This window comes from Tiliqua scincoides, chromosome 1, assembly GCF_035046505.1.
Source record: "Tiliqua scincoides isolate rTilSci1 chromosome 1, rTilSci1.hap2, whole genome shotgun sequence".
Taxonomy (NCBI): Eukaryota; Metazoa; Chordata; class Lepidosauria; order Squamata; family Scincidae; genus Tiliqua; species Tiliqua scincoides.
The window spans coordinates 52,871,337-52,893,978 of NC_089821.1; the positions used below are offsets into that span (position 1 = coordinate 52,871,337).

At 44.5% G+C, this 22,642-nt stretch overlaps 1 protein-coding gene across 5 annotated transcripts in view; it reads left to right on the forward strand.

Moving 5' to 3' along the window:
* The first annotated feature begins 979 nt into the window (after positions 1-979).
* KCNC1 (potassium voltage-gated channel subfamily C member 1) overlaps positions 980-22,642 on the forward strand; it is a 159,811-nt gene continuing 138,148 nt past the window's right edge. For all 5 annotated transcript variants that reach the window (XM_066633024.1, XM_066633025.1, XM_066633022.1 and 2 more), the window contains exon 1: positions 980-1,549. In XM_066633024.1, coding sequence (XP_066489121.1) covers positions 980-1,549 — 570 coding nt within the window. The remainder of the gene's footprint in view (positions 1,550-22,642) is intronic.

The following is a 22,642-nucleotide window of genomic DNA, read 5'->3' on the forward strand; positions in this document are numbered from 1 at the left end:
CTCTCCCGGCGAGGGAGGGAGCGAGCGCGGGAGCGCTGTCCATTTCAGCACCACGCCAGCCCGGGCAGCTCCCAGCCCCGCGCCCGGGTCACTGCTCAGGAGGGGCCTTCGGGCGGCAGCGGCAGGGACCGAGGGCTCCCGGGCTGAGCTGCAGCGGCGGATCCCCCGCTCTTTTGTCTGGAGGCTTCGAGAAATAGATGCGCTCCGTGGGCTTCGCCTGCTGGGCTGGTTCTGGCTTCCCCCTCCTCAGCGCGCCGCTGATTTCCATGCATTGGTGGATTTTTCCCTTTCTCCTTGCAAAGAAGCGTCTACCTAAACCTTAGGATTGCTACGTGTTGAGCAGCCACCTCTGGCTCCGTCTCTGCTGGACAACTGGGCTTGAAAGGCACCTGCAGCTTCCAGAGCTGTGGTCTGCTTGCTGCAGCTGGGCACCGGAGCTGTGCCCCCCTCCACCATATTTGTGTGTGTGTGTGTGTGTGTGTGTGTGTGTGTGTGTGTGTGTGTGTGTGTGTGTGTGAACCCCCTCTCTCCACCTCTACCCCCCTTTTGTATCCCTTTGTAGGTCAGCCATGTGCAGCTCAATTTCTTAATTGCCCCATCTCACCAGGCAAGCCATTTCCCTTGCCGAGGCAACCATTCCTCACAACCACTGCTCTGGAAGGGAGTGTGTGGGTATACTCTTCCTGTGAACTCCCAACCCTTCATTTCAGTGACAGTCCCATCAGGGTTTTCATTTGACATCTGGATCTGTCGTCATTAACATTCACTGGTCCTCTTCAGTTTGCATCACTGGAAGTGAAGGAAGGACACAAGGAGCTCAGACCAGTGGATGCCCTTGACCTGGGTGACTCTTGGTCACATGGATAAGGTATCCAATTAGTTATCGATTGCAAACAAGCTGACACCCCCCCCCCCCGATGTGCTTGCTGTGTGTTGTGCTTGTTTGGATGAGTCCACGACATGCCTAATAAGAGACGAGATGGGCCAGGGCGACGAGAGCGATCGCATTGTGATCAATGTGGGAGGGACTAGACATCAGACTTACCGCAGCACCTTGCGCACCTTGCCCGGCACTCGGCTGGCCTGGATCGCCGAGCCAGATGCCCACAGTCACTTTGACTATGACCCCCGCACAGATGAGTTCTTCTTTGACCGCCATCCAGGTGTCTTTGCCCATATCCTGAACTACTACCGCACAGGTAAGCTGCACTGCCCAGCAGATGTATGTGGACCCCTGTATGAGGAGGAGCTGGCCTTCTGGGGCATCGATGAAACCGATGTGGAGCCTTGTTGTTGGATGACCTATAGGCAACACCGGGACGCTGAAGAGGCCCTTGACAGTTTTGGTGGAGCTCCTCTGGATAGCAGTGCTGATGATGGAGATGCAGATGGCACTGGAGATTCAGGTGATGGTGAGGAGGAACTGGAGATGACTAAACGCCTGGCACTCAGTGATTCCCCAGATGGAAGGCCTGGGGGCTTTTGGAAGAGGTGGCAGCCCCGTATCTGGGCACTATTTGAGGATCCCTATTCCTCCAGATATGCACGGGTAAGCTATGCAGTCAGTACTCAGAATACCTTACTTGCACACATTCTAAGAGAGTTCTCAATTCAGTGTTCTTTTTGAGACCCATCACTGTTTGCATTGCATATCCTACACCTTGATCCTCATGCATGGCCTTCTGCATTTAAGAACAGAGAGATGGGCATGTGCCTTAAGGTTGAGACCCCGGGAATACATGGAGGACAGTGCTTTGGAGCAAGAAAAGATACAAGGGCACAACATCGTTTTCTCCATGAGGAGTCAAAACAAAGTAGCAAGGAATAAGTATTCCAATCCACTTTAAGAATTCACCTTTCAATATTCACCAGGGTGCTCTTCTTGTTGTCTAGCTTCCTGTTGCTAGACATGCCTAACTAGTTGCTAGCTAGTCACCATTTCTTCTCAAGAAGGTACAGATATATCCATTGCTAACCCACTTGACTGAAGGCTTGTATTTTGTGTTCTGAGCTGGAATAGCATTCTCTTTTACCAGGTTTCACCCCTAAATACCAGATGTAGTGCTCTGACTTCTGTTGCCACTTTAGGAATTGCATGTTTATTAGCCAAAAGTGACTCATATTGAGACATGCATGCAATGTATATCTTGTTGCAGGGAAGGAGAACAATTCCTCCAAGCCAGCAGGGGAAGAAAATGAAAACTGATGGTGTGTTCAGGATATGATCAAAATCAACAATAGATCTCTCAAAATGGTTATCTTTTCTGCTGTGAGGAAAAAGATTCTTGTCTTCTGCTCATCTAGGGACAGATTCTGCTCCCTCTGATGTCACCAGCAAAATACACACTGACGTCAATGGCTATATCAATCTCACACTGCTGCTATGTGGATAGAGTGGGAGAAATGGAGAGAATGAGCGAATGAAAGGAGGGGAAAGATGGTTCATTTTTGTGGGGGTCTTACAGTTGAGGTAGACATATATTTAAGGACTTAAAAATTATTTTCCCCCATGATCATCAGTGGGAGTGAGTGAATGCGATCAATATTTCTTGTACGGATGAAGCATAAGCCTAGAGGATGTTTGGCAAACTTGTGTGGATGAAGATGAGCAAACTTGATGATAACAATTGGCTGAATTATTGGGTGCATAAAATGGCAGTTACTTAGAGCATCAGACTCAGCAAATATCTTGGAAGGAGAAGTGATGCCAACGTTGGCAAAGGAATGAATGAGACGTGCTGGAGAAAAGCCATGGGATACATTCAACATATTCTTTTCTAGATGGCTTTTGCCCCTCCCCTTAACTACTCTTCTGAGATTTTCTACTGAATTAGCCAATTAATATTTAAAGTTGTGTCTTTAAATAGTGTGTCGCAGAAGGGTTACTCAAATATTTAGTGCAACATAATAACCAATATTCTTTAGCAGCAACTTTCAGATTTCAGTTATCTTTACCAAGGAAACATAGAAATGTGGAGGGAAGTCTAGAGGATTCTTTGAGAGTGAGCATGCTCATTTCCCATAATGAACAAAACATGTGAACACCTGTCCCCACTGCCTTGCCACTTGGCTGCATATGAGACATCCTGTCCCAATTAGCACTGTTTAATGCAATAGCCCTCAGTCAGAACAGACTGTATTTGAGGAGAGGCTGCAGATCAGTGGCAGAGCACATGCTCTGTATGCAGAAGGTTGACAGTCTGGCAGTTGAAAGGATCTTAGGTAGCAGGACTATGAAAGACCCCTTGCCTGATACCCTGGACTGAACACCCACAGCCAATCAGAGTTGACAGTACTGAGCAAGATGGACCATTGTTCTGACTCAATATAAGGCAGCTGCATCTGACTGTAAACAAACAGTGGAACATCTGATGTCTGGAACCTGCATTTTTGGTGCACCAATTTTAGTCATACATGTCCTTGAATTCTGTTGATAGGTTTCAGTGAAAGATCTAACTGGATCATTCTTGTTCATCTCTAACTAGTATAGTTGACTAATTCATAACTGTTCGTAACCAGTTCATAATACAACTCAGTTCATAACTGAATTTTCGTATGTGTTTTATATCAAACCTTTGCATTTCTTTCACCACTACCATTCCAATAGTTAGTATGGGACTGGAACAGTCTTGTTAATTATATAAAGAGCTTGCTTAGCATTCAAGCAAGACATGAGAATACGAACTTTACATTTCATTCTTTTTTTAACGGTTGAGCTAATATGTTCACATGCTACCTCTTAAAGATAAATCAACAAACACTTAACATCTTATAATAAAAAGAGGAAACTAATGGATGCAGATATACTCATCTTGGCTCTATATTCTGATAATTTCATGGCAAGCTCCACAAAAGATCTCAAACTAACTTTGGCTACTCAACCATAAAAAAAATCAATAGACTCATTAACATATGGTTTATTTTTCAAACATCAATTACAAATGAAATGTTCATCTAGCACTTCTGGTTTGTTACAGCATAATAATCTAATGCATGTTTACTCAGAAGTAAGCTCCACTGACTTCAGTGGAACTTACTTCCAGGAAAAAGTGTATAGGATTGCAGCCTTATTTAACAAGAACCCAATCCTATCCAACTTTCCAGCTCCAGTGTAGCCACAATGCAGCCCCATGATAAGGGAACACGTGTTCCCATTCCTTGAGAAGGTCCCGGTGATTGCCCCTCCACTGCAGGAGATGCAGCGTCCACCCCACTGGCACAACTGCAGCAGCACTGGGAAAAATGGATAGGATTGGGCCCCAAGTCTTTGGCAGTTCTGATGCCCTTTCAAAACACCTGCAATGAAACACTATTTCTCTGGGCTGCAGTTATGAGCAATGTTTCATCATGTTTGGAGTTTTCTTATGCTTTGAAGTTTTCCATGAAATAATTATCAGACTATGTGGAAAGGTACCATAGTATTTGATTTTGAATGGAATACAGGTTCTTCATCCCACTCCAAAATCTGGGCTTCTTTTTCAATCCATGCCACATATTAATATGCAGATATTGATATGTCTTGGAAACTGTTTGTAGAACATTTTTTCATTCTTTGAAATGTGTTCTTGTAAGTGATTCATCCATGTGGGTCTGTTTTCTTCTCACATTGGACAATCAAAAAAGAAGGGAGAGAGATGAGCAACTGTTCTGAAGGACATTCTTTTGTTGAGAAAACAAAGCATGCTGGTCAATATATTTACAAAAAAAGATGGATGCATGAAATTTAATTCTGAAACCTTGAATTACAGAGGTATATGCTTTTAATATTTTAATTTTCATATAGTATAGATTCCTTAAAATCTCAGGAAATAAGCAATTATCTGTAACTGAGTGAATAAAAGAATATCTGGTGATAGAGAACAATAATACTAGAAAGAAAGGTACTAGGGCTGCTCCTTAAAATTCTTGGAGGATTTGATTTTTCCCTGGTTTTGACTAGATACAAGCCAGTAGACTTGCTGAACACCTACTAGGGATGTAACCAACCTTGCAAGAGCAACTTAACAGAATCATTATATGGTCAGAAAGCCATATGCTCAGGACCACAATAAAGTTCAAGACTCCCATGGAATTCAGTAATATCTATACCTCACTTTTGCAACATGCCCTGCAGTTGTCATACAACAAAAGGCTTCATTGATTTCTTTCCTGAGATCATAGTTACCCTGATTCTTTTGCACAAATGTTATACAAACTCATTCGTTGGTCTTAAAGTTGGACAAATTGCAGGTAAGCCACTAGAGACCTCCAGAGCCAAATCTATCCTCACAATAGGACCAGTTACCCCTTACTTGACCATGCAGATGATAGGGAAGTTTGTGAAGGGGTGTGTGATGCTATTGCATCAAGATTTGTGAGCAGTTCAGTTTGTGAAATGGGAGTAGAACCTTGCCCTGCCACCCTTCATATTTTTCTCAAAGTGGTCATCCCTTTGCAATACATACCCTTACCAACAGTATAGACCAGGGGTGTCCAAACTTTTCAGCAGGAGGGCCACATCATCTCTCTGACACTGTGTCAGGGACTGGGGGAAAAAAGAATTAATTTACATTTCAAATTTGAATAAATGTACATAAATGAATATATTAGAGATGGAACTTATATGAATGAATGAAGGTCTTGCAATAGCTCAGGCATATAAAAGGCCTTGCACAAAGCAAGACCAGCCTTTCCCTTGTTGCCACTGCTGCATCACAGATGTGAAACAGCAAACTGTGGAGAGAGCCCTCATCGCTCTGCTCACGTGAGAGGTCAAACAGTTGGCGGAGAGCTGAGAGCAGTTGCATCAGGCCAGTGCAGGCTCCAGCAAGTCTCCAGAGGGCCAGAGGCTCATTGGAGACTGGGGGCTCCCTGAGGGCCAGATTGGGAGACCTTGAGGGCCGCAAGTGGCCCCAGGGCCAGGGTTTGGGCACCCCTGCTATAGACAAATGGCCAAAGCACCTGAATTTCTTCACTACTTGAGTATAGTCATGCAAGCTTTTAATATATATTTTTAATTAACATGAACTCAGTTATGGTTTCAGCAAAGCTTTCAACTAGGATTTAAATTGACCAAACAGGAGTGAGCTAGGAATACTAATACTAGGAGTCAGCTAGTATTGAAGGAGTCACCTTCAATACTTATCATCTAGTAGTAAACACTTGTATTTCTATATCACTATTGATATACAAGTAATTTACTTCTGAGGTAGTGGTAACCTAGTTAAGGCCAGACAGAACATTTGTACTGAATCCTGTAAAATTCATCCTATATGAATGTAAAACCTGAGAGGGTAAAGTGTTAGAAAAGTTATTGATGTTTCATTAAATATCCTTCTAGTTACCTATTGTAACTTGAAGCTATCTATTAAGAACATAAGAAGAGCCTTGCTGGATCAGTCCAAGGGCCCATCTGGTCCAGCTTCCTGTATCTCACAGTAGCCCACCAAATGCCCGAGGGAGCACACAAGACAAGAGACACAACCTGCGTCCTGGTGCCTTCCCCTGCATCTGGCAATCAGAGGCAACCTCCCTCTAAAACCAAGAGCTTGCACATACCTACTATGACTTGTAACCCATAATGAACTTTTCCTCCAGAAATGTGTCCAATCCCCTCTTAAAGGTATCCAGGCAAGATCCCATCACAACATCCAGTGGCAAGGAGCTCCACAAACTAATTACACACTGGGTAAAGATATATTTTCTTCTGTCTGTCCTGACTCTCCGAACATTCTTACTGTAAGATGGTACTAGAGAGGATAAGACCCAGTGTGCAGTGTCGCAGCTGGATCCACCCCCTCTGGTAGCCTCCCCACCTCCATTCTTCATGCTCCCTGCCCAGTTTCATCCTTCGCCACCCCAATTCTACTCTCCCTCACCCCTCCTGCCTCCCCTGTTGTTCCACCTGCTGGTTCAGCATGCTCCTTTGGCAGGCATGGGAAGGCATAAGGGAACATTTGTTCACATGCCCTGGGGTAAGCTTATGCTCAGTTGCTGGATCTACCTGAACCTGCTCTAGTGATATTGTTGGGACAAGTCTATGTGGACCAGTGAAGGCAGATTGGGCCCAGCGCGGGGAGGTCAGGATGTGGTGGCAACTGCTGCCATAGGTGTATATGTCTTAGGTCATTGTCCTTCGGGCAATGACCTTTGCTTTATACTCTTCTTGAACTAATGAATAGAAGAGATAATAACCCAACCTCTTTAAATTCAGAGGTTTGTGAATTGTAAGGTCAATACTTGAATCCCTGTCTACATGGTACAATAGTCCAAAGCCCCCTGCACAGTTCAGATTGGATAACTTTTTCATTTGAGAAGACCATGAAGAAAGTACAAAACATGCATATATATGTAATGTCTTGGAATAGTTCAAGAACTCTGGCACCTTTTACACAGATTGGCTGGAAAATGACAATGTTAGGGCAGGACAAGTGAAAGCAGTTCACACACTGGAACAAATGAACTGATGAAAATGGGTACATGTTTTTGTGGATACAAATGCAATTCTGATGAATGAACACAAACATGGACAAGAAGACGTAAGGAGTCAGGAAGCATTCTTTTCTTGCACATCCCTAAACTGCATATTTAAGGCATAAGATAGGATTGTAAAGGCTGAAAAAGGAAGGAGTGTGATGTCTTGTTCCCCTGTCTTTGGAAATCCCACAGGAAGAAACTTATCAGAAATGTTTCTCCACTCCATCCTCTTCAGTGGTTATTCTTTGGAAAATGGGTCTAAATTTGCATAGAAATTGACTGAAGCATTTTTCCCCATAGACAGTGATTTGCATGCAGCCTGCTACACTTGATGTTGCATCACTGCTTTGTAGGTGTAATGAATCCCCTGCATTTCCCCCTGTTTTTTGTCTATTTGAGCAAATACGAGAGCCACAATGGTGTAATGGTTCAGAAATTAGACTTAGACCTGGAACATCCAGATTCAAATCCCCGCTTAGCCATGAAGCTTCCTGGGTGACCTTGGGCCAGTCGCTATCTTTCAGCCTCAGCTACTTTGTAGGGTTGTTGTGATGAACCAAGGAGGAGAGAAAATATGTACACTACTGTGAACTCCTTGGAGGAAGGGCAGTATAAAAAATAAATGACATAAATTACAACCAAGTTATAAAACTTCTGAATCCACAGGAAGGGGGTCATTCTCTACCAGTGGTCTGAGTGACCCAATCTAGAGCAGTGGTTCCCAAACTGATGGGTTATGACCCACCAGCCCAGGAAGCACTTGTCCCTTTAAGGAGTAGGGAGGAGGGAAAGCAGCAACTGATCCCCAGGATTGTACTGCTGCCAGGGATGGGAGGGTTGTATTTTTTTTACATACCTGCAGCCACTGTTGCAATCCTGGAGGTCTGGGGAGCCCACTGTAGGCTCCCCATGACTGCAAAAGTCTAAAAATAAATAAATAAACAAAACCAGGCACTTTCGGTTTTGTGATGAAACCAGAAGTGCCAGGTTTTTATTTTTTTTATTTTTGGGGGGTAAGACTTTTGCAGGCAGAGGGAGCCCTGTGGAAGGCTTCCCCGAACCCCCTTGATCCTCCAAGACTGCAGTACTGGCTGCAGGTAAGTTTAAAAAAACACAAAAACCCTCCCAACCCCTGCAGCAGTGCAATCCTGGGGATGGTGTTGCTGCCTTCCCCTCTTCCTTGCACACACTTACAGTACTCCCAGCTCCCTTGTAGGAGTTTGGATTACATTCATCAAGAGCAGGGGTGCCCAAACCCTGGCCCAGGGGCCACTTGCAGCCCTCGGGGGCTCCCAATCTGGCCTGCGGAGAGTCCCCAATCCCCAATGAGCCTCTGGCCCTCCAGAGACTTGCTGGAGCCTGTGCTGGCCCAATGCAACTGCTCTCAGTGTGAGGACAACTGTTCGACCTGAGCTGTGGGATGAGGGCTCCCTCCACTGCTTGCTGTTTCATGTCTATGATGCAGCAGTGGCAGTGAAGGAAAGGCCGGCCTTGCTTTGTGCAGGGCCTTTTATAGGCCTTGAGCTACTGCAAGACCTTTATTCATTCTTATAAGTTCTATCTCTAATATATTCATTTATGTAAATTTATTCAAATTTTAAATGTAAATTAATTCTTTTTTTCCCCGGCCCCTAATACAGTGTCAGACAGATGATGTGGCCCTCCTGCCAAAATGTTTGGACACCCCTGATCTAGACTTGGGACAGGTTTAGGGTTTGTTTTTGCCCCTCCACCATTCATATAATTATTCTGATTTATATGCAACATGTGAGATTGAGCAGTCTCCCAGTTCCATCCGCAGGGCATTAATAGTTATTGCATCCTTTTGGCGAAAACCTTTCTTTACGTATTCCTAACAATGCAAGTTTTGTATGTTGCAGTATGCTTTGCTTTACTGCAGAAAACACAGTTGCTTTCTTTTCTGTGTGGTAAGGGTGGAGGGGGAATCCAACTTTTTTTTTCTAAGATGCAGATCAAATTGTGTTTTTTTAATCTGAAGAAACTGGACAAATTTGCTGCAGCTGTCCAAAGGTTATAATGTGTACTCAAACTCCTTGCAAAAATGCACACCCCTTACTCAAATTTCTTTGTTTTGATGCTTTCCATACATAGACAGCTAAAGTATTCACTGTTTCCACGTGGAGCTTTATTTAGGGTGGTTCTATTCCTGTTAGTATTTTTGTTACAAAAGTGTCCAAGCAATTGACAGATAGTGTGACACCCTATAACATTTTGGCTGCTGTGAAGTGAATGGCAGTTTGTTGACTTTGAATGCCTAGTATCTTATACCAGGAATTGCATGTGTAAAGGAAGGAGAGAGAAAGGAGGGGGGAGGAGACACAATATCACTATCAAGATGAACTCATACAGTAATGCTCTTGAATCAGCTGCTGGTCCTTGGACAATTAGTTAGCAACAGTGAGACATTTACAGCTGAATTCTAACCAACTTTCCAGCACTGCTGCAGTCATGCCAATGGAGTGTGTGCTGCACTCTGTGGGGGGGGGGGCAGTCATGGAGGCCACCTCAGGGTAAGGAGAAATTTGTGGCGACTGCTCCACACTAACCCAGCACCGGCTGGCGCTGAGCTCGCATGGGTAGGAGCCCAGCGGTGAGGCTCGCAAACATGCCTTACGGCACATTTGTGACAGTGCTCAGCAGCACGGAGCTGTGCCGCTGAGCACAGGATTGGGCTCTCAATTTGAAGCAGGTACAATGGAAAGACTGAGAAGCTAGTGATGCACCACGACCTTACTTTTTGTTGATGGTGGCAAATTTCTCTATGGCTTGGATCTTGCTTGTAGTTTTTATAGACCGTTTTGACACTGATTGAGGAATAGGTTTTGTTTCTAGTACTGGGTAGTAATTTCCTTGAATTTTCTCATGCACGCCCCCTTAACCAGCTGGCCCTCACCCAGTTCCACTGACAGGGGCCTACAAATAGGTTGGATTTTCTTGCACGCCAAAATTAAAAGATATCTTAGTCCCAACTATTCCTTATCAAGCAAAGCAAGTTCTTCTTTCATAATGTTCTGAGTATCATCTGGTCATTGTGTTTCAAGTTGTGTTCCAAGGACACACAGCTCTTGTGCACTTTCACTAGTTCAGCTTCTGGAAAGCAAATCCAATACAAGCAGTTTTCACTCATTCCACACCCATATCTAAATTAGCCAATGCATTAATTTAAGTATTAATAGCTATTTGCATAAGACAATAATAATGTAATGAAAAAATAACTGATCCCTTAATTGAGGACAAAAATAATGCAGTAATTGCTCAGCCAATGCACTGACCCCACCAGACCTGAATCTGGCGTAGGGAGGCCAGCACAACTCTTTGCACTTGCCTCCCTGACTCTTACAGCATGTTTGCAACACTCCCCATTCAGCACAAGTGACTTGTGGAGGTGGCACAAATCTGAGCAGAATGGAGCAACCAGAGGCTCCCACCCAGTGGCAAGGAGCAGGGGGGCTGTCACCCCAGGTACCAGCCTTGGGGGGAGGGGGTGACATCACAAATGACCCGACATCATGGAGGTTACGAATAACCCCATCATGCTATATACCGTTGGATGTGGAATTTCCAGCTGAATGCAATGGAAGAAACTGGAGTAAAATATCTTCTTTCCATCAAAAGTTATGGCCAATAAACCGGAAATAAAAAAATGGATGGAGCCCTATGGGAAGTGAAACTGAGTCATATCGCGCGTTTACTCGCGAGTAAGCAAACTTGCCTTAGTCTGTTGGAAAGGGCAGGCTGAGAGGAATCCAACTACACAAAACGGTTACTATCTAATGAAAGCAGCCCCCAAAAAACACCCAGGAAGGAAGTTCCTCCCTCCAAGCAGACGAATGTATCGAGCCCTATGGAAAGCGAAAGTAAGCCACATGATCGCGTTTACTCACGAGTAAGCAAACGTGCCTTGGCTCCTGGTCAAGTCAGGCAAAGGGGAATGCAAAGCTAGCTGGATGGTCCCAATCTGATAAAAGTGGAGCTAAACAAATGCTCCAGAAGGCTGCACACACACCCCCCCCCCCCGCAAAAGAATAAAACAGAGACTTGAGCTGGTAAGGTGAATTTTTATTTGTTTTTAGACTTGCAAAGTCAGGTGGGTCCTGATAATGCTATGTTTGAAATATAAGAATTTACAGTGAACTGGGCACTGGGAAGGGCTGAAAATCTCACTGATATTTTTGTGCGGGGGGGGGAGGTATTATTGCAAGAAGGCTACAGAGAAAATTCACTTGGTGAAACAGGGCTGGCTTCCCCTTATTTAATTATTTGTTTTTCTTTAATTTAATTATTTATAATTATTTATTTTATTTTGCTTGATGATGTCACTTCCAGCCATGACATCACTTTTGGTGGGTCCCAGACTGATTGTCATTCTAAAAAGTGGGTCCCAGTGTTAAAAGTTTGAGAACCACTGCCAAAACAGGCCAATGAGACATCCTTGAGGTGAGGGGTAACACCCTAGTGACCAAAATTCAGGAAATAATGGCTTTTAGGAATACTACCATCATGTTATATACCATTTGATGCAGAATTTCATCCATTGCTCATGGGGAAATATTCACTGCATTTATTTTCTGGCCATTATTATTATTATTAATTTTGTGTCATGACTATTACTATCTCTCAGTTTCACCTACCTCATAGGGTTGTTGTGAGGACAAAATAAGGGGAGGCACCATGTACACCACCCTGAGCTGCTTAGAGGAAGGGTGATATAAAAATGAATGAATTAATAATTAATATTAATTAATTATGTCATATGGGGTGACAAAAATTTATGGGCCCCAGATGTCAAATGACCTGCCTATGCCACTGCTCCTGCTGGATCCTGGACCCGCCTCCTGCTCCCCACCTGCCTGCCCCTGGGAACGCCTGTCACTCACCCTCCCCCACCCAAAACACCTTCCACACACCCTCCCCACTCCCCCCTCCCCACTCTCCCCCAGACTCCTGTGTCAACTGAGCTCAGCCAATGCACTGACCCCACCAGACCTGAATCTGGCGTAGGGAGGCCAGCACAACTCTTTGCACTTGCCTCCCTGACTCTTACATGTTTGCAACACCCCCCATTCAGCACAAGTGACTTGTGCTGGCCTAACCCGGGAGTTAGAATTATGCCCTAAGAGCCCAATCCTATGGCCTATCAACTCAGCATTATAGTCAATGGGGCTTACTCCCAGGTAAGTGTTGATGGAATTGCAGCGTGACAGTGCAATTCTGTCTTGTGCTGGAACAGGCAAGCCAGGAGGCCTGCGCTGTATCCAGCGCAAGATAGGGACCTGGGTAAGCCATCACAACTCCAGTGGGTTTCCTAGGACTTGTGCCACCTGCAAGCCGCTTCACGCTGCTCAGGGAATGGGGTTGGGATCCAGCGTAACTGCCGGGTCACAGCCCCGCCTCCTGCTCCCCACCCATCCCCGGGACCACCTTCCGCCCTCCCTCCCTCTGCCCCAGAACGCCCCCCCTCCTGCCTCCTCCCTGCCTCTTCCCCACCTCCCCAAACCCTCCCTGCCCAAGTCGGCGTGTTAGCCTCCACAGGCTAACGCGCATTCCTGAGCTGGCCCAGCTGATTCTTGAGGAGGTGCAAACGTGCTTGACGGTATGTTTGCCACCCTCCTGGGCGAGCCCAAGGGACTTGCGCCAACCCAAAGTGCACTCAGGATTGCATCCTGAGTTGATTTCTTCATTATGTAAGTTGGTGATTCATTCAAATGCAGATCACTGGATGTATATGTTGGAATGGTATCTAAAATGTTTTTTTCTTAATTTCATGGAGCAAATGAATTTTTTCAAAAATCACAAATACCTGATATCTGACTGCTGTTCATTTTAAAATGATTTTATGTTACATTTATTGATCATTAAAATCAGATGTTTAGCAGAAGCTTACACCTATGGATCCGTTCATTATTTTTCTTCAGAATAAAATAACATTTCTTTCCTATCTCCAGATAACCTTATGGAAGTTGAATACCTATGCAAAAGCTGCTATTGATGCTTTTAACATTTTGGGTGTACCTTGTTTCATTCAAACAGTAGCATTTGTGGAGTTTGGCTTACTCCACAAACAGCCGCAGTCATTTCCCCCATAGGTAACGGATGGCAGGATCAGATCCTAATGGAGGCTCATTTCCTTCAGATATGATTTATGCATGGCAGTGCAGCTCAAATTAATCATCCGATAAAAATTATGGCTAGATCTATGCTTTAAGGTTTTCTGCAGTAATTCCTTGTAAGTCCTTTCATAATAGTAAGTTAAAATTACATGGTAACAGCCCTTTGTTAAAAAAAAAAGTGCAATAAATCTCTGCTTTCAGTAAGCTGCATAAAAGGCAGTAATGTACTTGCTGCAGATATTCCTGAAACTGAAACACCACTGGCAGTCTGTTATGTAATTGTTTTGTTATTTAGCAAGCAAATCACATTAATGTGAACAATTAGATATTCCTAGAAGAAACGGTATGTCAAGATTATTGTGGCTTTGTGATAGGTATGGACAGGACTGGCCCACCCATGAGGCAAACTGAAGTGGCTGCAGGAGGCAGCAAACTCCAGAGGGGTGCTTCACACCCTCTTTCTGCTTGCCACCTCCCCTGGCTGACCATCCATCCAGTAGCTTCCCTGTGTACTCTTTTCAGAGTGAGCGAGAGGAGGATCAGGGCAGCCACAACAACCCACCTCTTTCTCCAGTGCTTGGTGCTGGAAGTAGTTGTGGGGGCAGTGCTGAAGAAAGGACCAACAGCGGGTCTGGTGATCTTGTTCTGATGGCTTCTCTTCCAGGACAATGATCAAAACAGGTTTGTTCCACCTCTCCAGGCTCCTCCTTGCCTGGGCACATAAGAAGGAGGCAGAGTGATCCTCCCTTAGTCTTACATCTGCTGCCTGATAGTTCCCATATGGCCACATCTTCAAAACACAAAGACTGGGTGGAGCATTCTGGGAGCAGAAGAGAACTCTGCTTCCAGTGTGCTCTGGCTAGGCTGGCAGAAGAAGCAGCCAGATAGGAACCAGGTAAAAGTGGAGGTCAAGAGAAGGTCATGAGGAGGGCACTCTGGGGGCACTGCCCTGCCTTAGCCAAAGAAATATTTGGGCAGACAAGGACTGGACAAATACATTTGTACATATTGTGTTAATCTCCTGCCCCATCAAATTAACATAAGAAGAGCCCTGCTGGATCAGGCCATAGGCCCATCTAGTCCAGCTTCCTGTATCTCATAGTGGCCCACCAAATGCCTCAGGGAGCACACAAGAAAAAACAAAAGACCTACATCCTGGTGCCCTTCCTTGCATCTGGTATTCTGAAGTAACATTCAGGAAAGAGGTCTTCGGCTGTGATCCAAAAATCAGCTCTTCAGTTCATTCTTGCCATGAGAAGACAGAAAACCCCAGAGCACAATCCTGAACATGTTTACTCAGACCTTAAGTCCCAGCATATTCAATGGGGCTTACCTTTAGGTAAGTGTATATAGCAGTGGGAAGCCACAGAAACTAGCCGGGGGAGCTGCAGAATTCTCATAAAAAACCTGCTGCCCTATACAATGTATAGGATTGTAGCCCTAATGGGGAGCTGTGGCCAATGGCCTAGTTGGTCAAGTGAGCCACCAGTCAAAGTAATTTGGAAACCACTGGTATATAGGATTGTAGCTTCACTCTCTTAGTGGATGGATAGGTTCTTTACTGAATATGGGCCTTGTTTTATCAAGAACATAATGAAAAGGATGTTATGTTTCTGAAATGGACTGAACGTGAAGAATTCAGTTATATAATTCAAAAGAGAAACTATCATATGTTTTGCTTTAGAGAGTTATTAATTCTTTTTTCACTGTTCTTTGCTGTTCTATCGCAAAGTTGGTCAGGCTGCAATACAGTGTATGTTCACAGGCATAGATTGAGGACAGTGGTTTGACCAAGGTTGGACGTTCTGTGGCCAAGTAGGGACTAGAATCCAAACTCAATACCTTAATCACCATGCCATCCTAGCTGATTCTGCCTGTAGGAGATCCACAGCATTGTCCAATATTTGGAGGGCTTATGGGGAAATTTCCCTCAGCTTGATTTGGAATCAGCCTCCAAATATGAATCTTCTCAGGGAGTGTCTGTTGTCTGAGAGTTCTTTCCCATCTCCTAATGTAGGTACCTGTGTGCTGATGGTACTGTGAAACATATTGTAGTGCCTCCTGGGAACTGTAGTTCTCAGCACCAGCTATCACAGAGCGTCACTTGATAAATTTAACCCCTCCCCCAAGTAGATCCAGAAACAAAACAAGAGTGGGTTTTAGATGTGTATAGAACACAAGTGACAATAAAACAAACATAAAATGAATGCACAAAACAATTGAAAGATCTAAATAGAGAAGATACTTGTCAAATAAAAATCTGCTCAGGTGATCTGATAACGTAGTTCACACCAATCCCCACCCTCCATTAATTGATGTAAAGTTTTGTTGGTGAGTCAATGATTTCATCAAGTTACACAGAAGGATCATTATAATGACACAAACACTGAAAACAGACTCTGAAACTTATGTTTGATGGCTATTTGAGATGGAAACCAAAGACTCATGTACATATTTTCTTTTCCAGCAGAAACAAATGAATGCATTGAGCTTCTCTACAGTGGTAAAGACAGACTGTGGTTGGGGCTGATTAGTCTTAGGTGTTTATCCCTTTGAGAAATCCCCAGGGTGCATGTGGTTTTATTAAAAGACCTAATGTAAATTTAAACCAGTATGGATTACTTGAAATGTTTTGCTACGTCTAGGCGGTGATAAATCAATATCCAGAAGTGCACTGGAAAGTCTTGAGATAAGGTCATTGGGAAAGACTACTAACATTTTTTTTCCATCACCGGTGTAAAGAAAAGCATTAATTCCTTAAAAAAACCCAACTGCTTCTACCAACTCTTTGCAAAAGTATATGTTCATGCCAGCATGAAAGTGCAGATGTTTCTAAGAAGCAGAAGCTGTTACAAACATGAAAAAAATGTCTTTAGAGAGTAACTATGGTTGAGGCAATAGCACAAATTATGCTGGTAAAATCATGCTGTTCACCAGTTCACCATCACAAGAGGTATTGCTAAATCACTGCATGTCATGACTCAGCAAAATCCTGTGCTTCAAGGATAAACAGGCATTTTTAAAAAAAGTGAAAACAACAAAAACCTAAGGATGTTGCGGCCATCTTTTGCTGTCTTCAGATTCAGAAATTTTTTAGAGGAGACATCAAGAATCTGCTAAGCTTCTGACTTTCTGATTTTGATTAGGTTTATGAAATAGATGGCTTCCAAAAAAGGTGCAGAGCAGCATTCCTCTAGAATAGGGGTGCCCAAACCCTGGCCCTGGGGCCACTTGCAGCCCTCAAGGCCTCTCAATACGGCCCTCAGGGCGCCCCCAGTCTCCAACGAGCCTGTGGCCCTCTGGAGATTTGTTGGAGCCCGCACTGGCCCGACGCAACTGCTCTCAGCATGAGGGCGACTGTTTGACCTCTTGCATGAGCTGTGGGATGAGGGCTTCCTCCACTGCTTGCTGTTTCACATCTGTGATGCAGTAGTGGCAGCAAAGGAAAGGCCAGCCTTGCTTTGTGCAAGGCTTTTTATAGGCCTTGAGCTATTGCAAGACCTTTATTCATTCATACAAGTTCATCTTTAATATATTCATTTATGTAAACTTATTTAAATTTATTCAAATTTTTAAATGTAAATTAATTATTTTTCTCCCCCGGCCCCCAACACAGTGTCAGAGAGATGATGTGGCCCTCCTGCCAAAAACTTTGGACACCCCTGCTCTAGAAAAACAGAGCAGATCATACATTCTCATGCATTCATATTCTTGCACATACTGAAGACCTTCAGGGAGATTCCTAGCCACTTCACATAGTTCTTGGTATGCGTGGATTTCTTTGAATGGTCAAATACAAAAAAAAAAAAAAAAAAGAATTGGCACTTCCCTAGTAGGAACCAAATGGCATTACTGGTTTCCACTGGTGATCAGAAACCCACTGGTTTGTAACTCGTGTTGCTGCTTCATTAGCAGGGTCTACATTGACCTTAAAAATCACTGTATCATGCCTCAAAAACACCCGATCTCTAACAAACATTTGCAACTGATATGGCCTGCTCCTGCTGAAATGAATAGGAAAATTGGGAGCAGCCTCTGTGTCAAACTGCTGGTAAAAATGGGGACCACAAAGCTGAGGTTAGAGTGGACAACATCTAAGTCAGAGAAGAATTTCCAGGTTCACTGCTTGCCAAAGGCCTAGTGTCCAGGAGAGAGACCCATCCTGGCAGAGCAAAGTCCTTGTCAGTTAAGGGACTATGGGAGGAAGGGTTTCCAAGTCCTCATAATCCTGGGTTAACAAAGTCCAATCACTGCAGCTGGCATTTAGAACACTCCTATATACTCCAGCCCTGGGCTGTATGGGCCACAGGAGTTGCTAAATGAGTCCCAGTGTTGTACTGGGCAAGTCGCTATTTGATAGCTTGGTGCTGCCAGGACTCCTGACCAGGAGAAACAGCCAGGCAGTCACCTTGGAATTCTAGTGGGTCTTCCCACTAAGCCAGTCGGAGATCCCACCGGGAATATCCTGTGGCATCCTTTTGAGTGTGTGTGGCCCCCTAAGGCACTATGGTGCACAGTTTGGAACCTACAGTCTTGGGCCAACATCTTTCCCAATGGTTACCTGAGAGACAGTATGCATTACATTAAGGCAGTGTTTTCCAAACTGTGTGTCCTGGCCTACCAGTGGGTTATGACTTGATTATTGGTGGTCATGAAACTGGCAAACTGATAGCTAACAAGGAAAATGTATTGAGCCTTATAGAAAGTGAAACAGAACCACATGTGCAGGTTTACTCACAAGTAGGTGACTGTAACTCTGTCCACTTCAAAGGGCAGGCCAAGAGGAATGCAGTGCCACCAGAATGGTCCCAATCTGATCAACACAGGCCCCAAAAAGCACTAGAGAAGAAAGTCCCCCCCCCAGCTGACAAGAAAAACTTCCTGAGCCCTATGGAAAGTTAAACAGTCACATGTGCATGTTTACTCATAAGTAGGTGAACATGCCTTTGCTCTTATTGAAGGTCAGGTGAAGGGGAATGCAATGCCACCAGAATGCCACCTGATCCGATGAACTCAACAAGTGCTCCAGAAGGTGTGCCCCCGCCATAGTGAAAAGGATAAAAACAGAGACTTGAGCAGCTCTTGAGACTTGAGAGTAAGGCGAAACTGTTTTTTTCTTAGCTTCGTAAAGCTAGGTGGGCCCCGATAAAGTGTCATTTTAAAAAGTGGGTCCCGGTGCTAAAACATTTGGGAACCATTGCATTAAGGCTATAATCCCAGGCAAACTGAGATAGGAATAAATCCTACTGAATAAAACGGGAATCTCTTTTGGGTAAACATGCCTAGGCTAATGCTTTAACAATGTGCAACATTACAAGAGACATTTATAGGATTCACCTCAACAGTTCCCTTTTTTCAAAGTAAGTCTTTTGAGTATAAAGGTGGGGCCTCAGTATCTGCAAGGGGTCCGTTCTTGTGGATGCCAAGATGCCGAATTTTGTGGATAATCAGATTAGCAGACTGGCCCCTTAAGCCTCTGAAGGGGACCAGAGCTGTGCTCCAGTTCCTTCCGGAGGGTTTTCTGAAGCCTGCAGAGGTAGCGCACTTCCTCCCACTGTCTCTGTGGGCTTCAGAATTGCTCGTAGAGCCAAAAGGTGACTTCCGGTTTCTCTTGGGAAACCGGAAATGATGTTTTTATGCCCTTTAAGGCATTCTCAGGTCCAGGGAAGCCTTCTCCCCGCTTCCCCAGGCCTCCAAATGCTTTAAAAGGCACAGAAACATCACTTCCGGTTTCCCTCAGGAAAGCACAGCTCCAATCCATGTTGGAGGATTCAGGTGGGGCCTGAGGGCCCAATCCTATCCAACTTTCCAGCACTGGTGCAGCTGAAATGCAATCCCAATGTAAGGGAACAAAGGGAACAACCTTGAGGAGGCCTCTGTGACTGACTCCCCACCAAAAGATGCCGCATATGCCCCACCAACACAGCTGCACCGGCACTGGAAAAATTGGATAGGATTGGGCCCTCAGTCTGGCCCAACAAGGGTCCAGGGGACCCGCTTTGAGCCAGATATGCATATGTAAAATCCATAGATAAACAGGTTCCACCTGTATGAACAATGCTATCATTATTAATTCATTAATGACACTTATTCCCTGCTTCCCTGTCTGCCCCAAGACCTCAGAAGAGCACCTAATAGTTCCCAGCAGGCTGCAAGGCCAGATGGGTTGCAAGGCCAGACAGACAAGGCAGGTTGCTTCAGCAGTGGAAGTGCATCATGTGCTTCAGCCATTCTATGTTTTAGACACCTCCATCATGGGCTTAATCTCTTTTCAAGCAAAACATTCACCAATGTTTGTCTGGTCCCCTGAATCTTCTTCCATTTGTCCATGCCCTTCTTGCAGTCTGGTTCACCGAACAGAATGCAGTCACGGAAAGCTCTCCTGACTGCAAAAGCTGAGCCTGAATACAAATGTGACTTCGCTTTCCAAACCTGGAATTTGGTTGAGTAATTTGAACTGAATCATGCACTTGATGATGAATTATTCAGTATTACTATTTCCCAGGCAAGGTTTTCAGAGAATGTGTCTTCAGTTATTGCTTTAATCTTAATGAGGGTGCTCCATTAGCATCCCCATCCTCAAAATGTTGTGCTACCATGCACACGGCAGAAATGACTGCCGATGACACTGGGGAAGTACTTGGAGGACTGCAGGCTCCTTAGCAAACTTGACAGGAAGAATTAATTTACACAGAAAAAATATATATCCGGACTGAATAGTCCAGAATGCACTGAATAACTGGTTGATTTATCAGTGCACCCTTCCAGCATTGTATTCACATTGGACACAGTGTTCTGAACAAAAGAATTAATGAAATAAATATTGGGGGTGAATGGGCCTATCACTGACTCACCTGTTGGGTGATCAGGGTGATCAGAGGAACTAGATGGTCCTTAAAGACCTAAAATTAAAATATATTAATTAAAATGCACCTAAAATTAAAATATATTAATTAAAATACACCAGGGTGGTGTAGTGGTCTGGGAATTGGACTTAGACCTGGAAGATCTAGGTTCAAATCCCCCCTCAGCCACGAAGCTTCCTGGGTGACCTTGGGCCAGTCACTTTCTCTCAGCCTCACCTACCTCACAGGGTTGTTGTGAGGACAAAAGGAGGGGAACAGCTGTGTGCACTACCCTGAGCTCTTTGGAGGAAGGGTGAAATAAAAATGTGAAAAATAAATAAATAAAATCTCTCTCCCAACATTGGACTATAATTACCTTGACAGTTTAGGGGAGAATCAGCTACACGCAGGGCTGCATCAAGGCCTCTTGGCACCTGACATGGCATATCTATTTCTGTCGCCGTCCCCCCAATCTGGTGATGTGCCAGCCTCTGTTCCTAGCACTTCCTAGATTGGAAAAGGAAAAGGGGATGAAGTGGGATGCTTTAGCCCAGGGGTTCCCAAACTGGGTGGGGACCCACTGATGAGTCGTGGCCTGATTTTTGGTGGGTCACCAAAGGGTGATGGAAAGAACAGATAGCTAATTGCCTCAAGCCTTGAGGCTATTCAAAAATCAGATACCTAGCTGCTAATTACCCAGCAGAGAGCTCAGCACCTGCAGTTTGCAAGCTTGTGTAAATATAGGGAGATAAATGTTTGAGAGTCTTTTTCTGAATATTATTATTTATAAATAATATATATATATATATATATTATTTCTTTCTAGATCTCCTTTTTTAAAAGTCTCGTAAACCTAGGTGAGGCCTGATAGGGCATTGTTTAAAAAGTGGGTCCTGGTGCTATGGGTCTCTTCTCTTCCACACTTCTGCTCTTCCCCATTTCATCCTTTTCCAGTCCAGGAAGGAGGAGGAAGAGAAGCAATGGAGGTAAATGGGCCAACTGATGAAATCTGCGGGTTTGGGGCTCTCTAATCATCTGAAGGTTACAGGAGCTGTAAGGCTTTCAGGAGGCCTTAGAAGGTCACTTCTGGTTTATCATAGCCTTTCCAGCCCTCCAAAGGCGTTTTCAGGCCTTTTGTTCAAAGGGGCTGGACGTTTGGCTGTGATGTTATCTGGATTGCCAAACACATGCAAGTAAGAACATAAGAACAGTCCCACTGGATCTGTCGCCATCCCATCTAGTCCATAGGCCCCTCTAGTCCAGCTTCCTGTATCTCACAGCAGCCCCACCAAATGCCCCAGGGAGCACACCTGATAACAAGAGACCCGCATCCTGGTGCCCTCCCTTGCATCTGACATAGCCCATTTCTAAAATCAGGAGGTTGCACATACACATCATGGCTTGTAACCCGTAATGGATTTTTCCTCCAGAAACTTGTCCAATCCCCTTTTAAAGGCATCCAGGCCAGATGCCATCACCACATCCTGTGGTAAGGAGTTAAACAGACCAACTACACACTGAATAAAGAAATATTTTCTTTTGTCTGTCCTAACTCTCCCAACACTCAATTTTAGTGAATGTCCCCTGGTTCTGGTGTTATGTGACAGTGTAAAGAGCATCTCTCTATTCACTTTATCCTTCCCATGCATAATTTTGTATGTCTCAATCATGTCCCCCCTCAGGCGTCTCTTTTCTAGGTTGAAGAGGAACAAATGCCGTAGCCTTTCCTCATAAGGAAGGTGCCCCAGCCCAACAATCATCTTAGTTGCTCTCTTTTGCACCTTTTCCATTTCCACTATATCCTTTTTGAGATGCGGCGACCAGAACTGGACACAATACTCCAGGTGTGGCCTTACCATCAATTTGTACAACGGCATTATAATATTAGCTGTTTTGTTTTCAATACCTTTTCTAATGATCCCAAGCATAGAATTGGCCTTCTTTACTGCCGCCGTACATTGGGTTAGCACTTTCATCTACCTGTCCACCACCAACTCAAGATCTCTCTCCTGATCTGTCACAGACAGCTCAGAACCCATAGCCTATATGTGAAGTTTTGGTTTTTTGTCCCAATCTGCATGACTTTACACTTACTGACATTGAAACACATCTGCCATTTTGCTGCCCATTCTGCCAGTTTGGAGAGATTCTTCTGGAGCTCCTCACAATCACTTCTGGTCTTCACCACTCTGAAAAGTTTGGTGTCGTCTG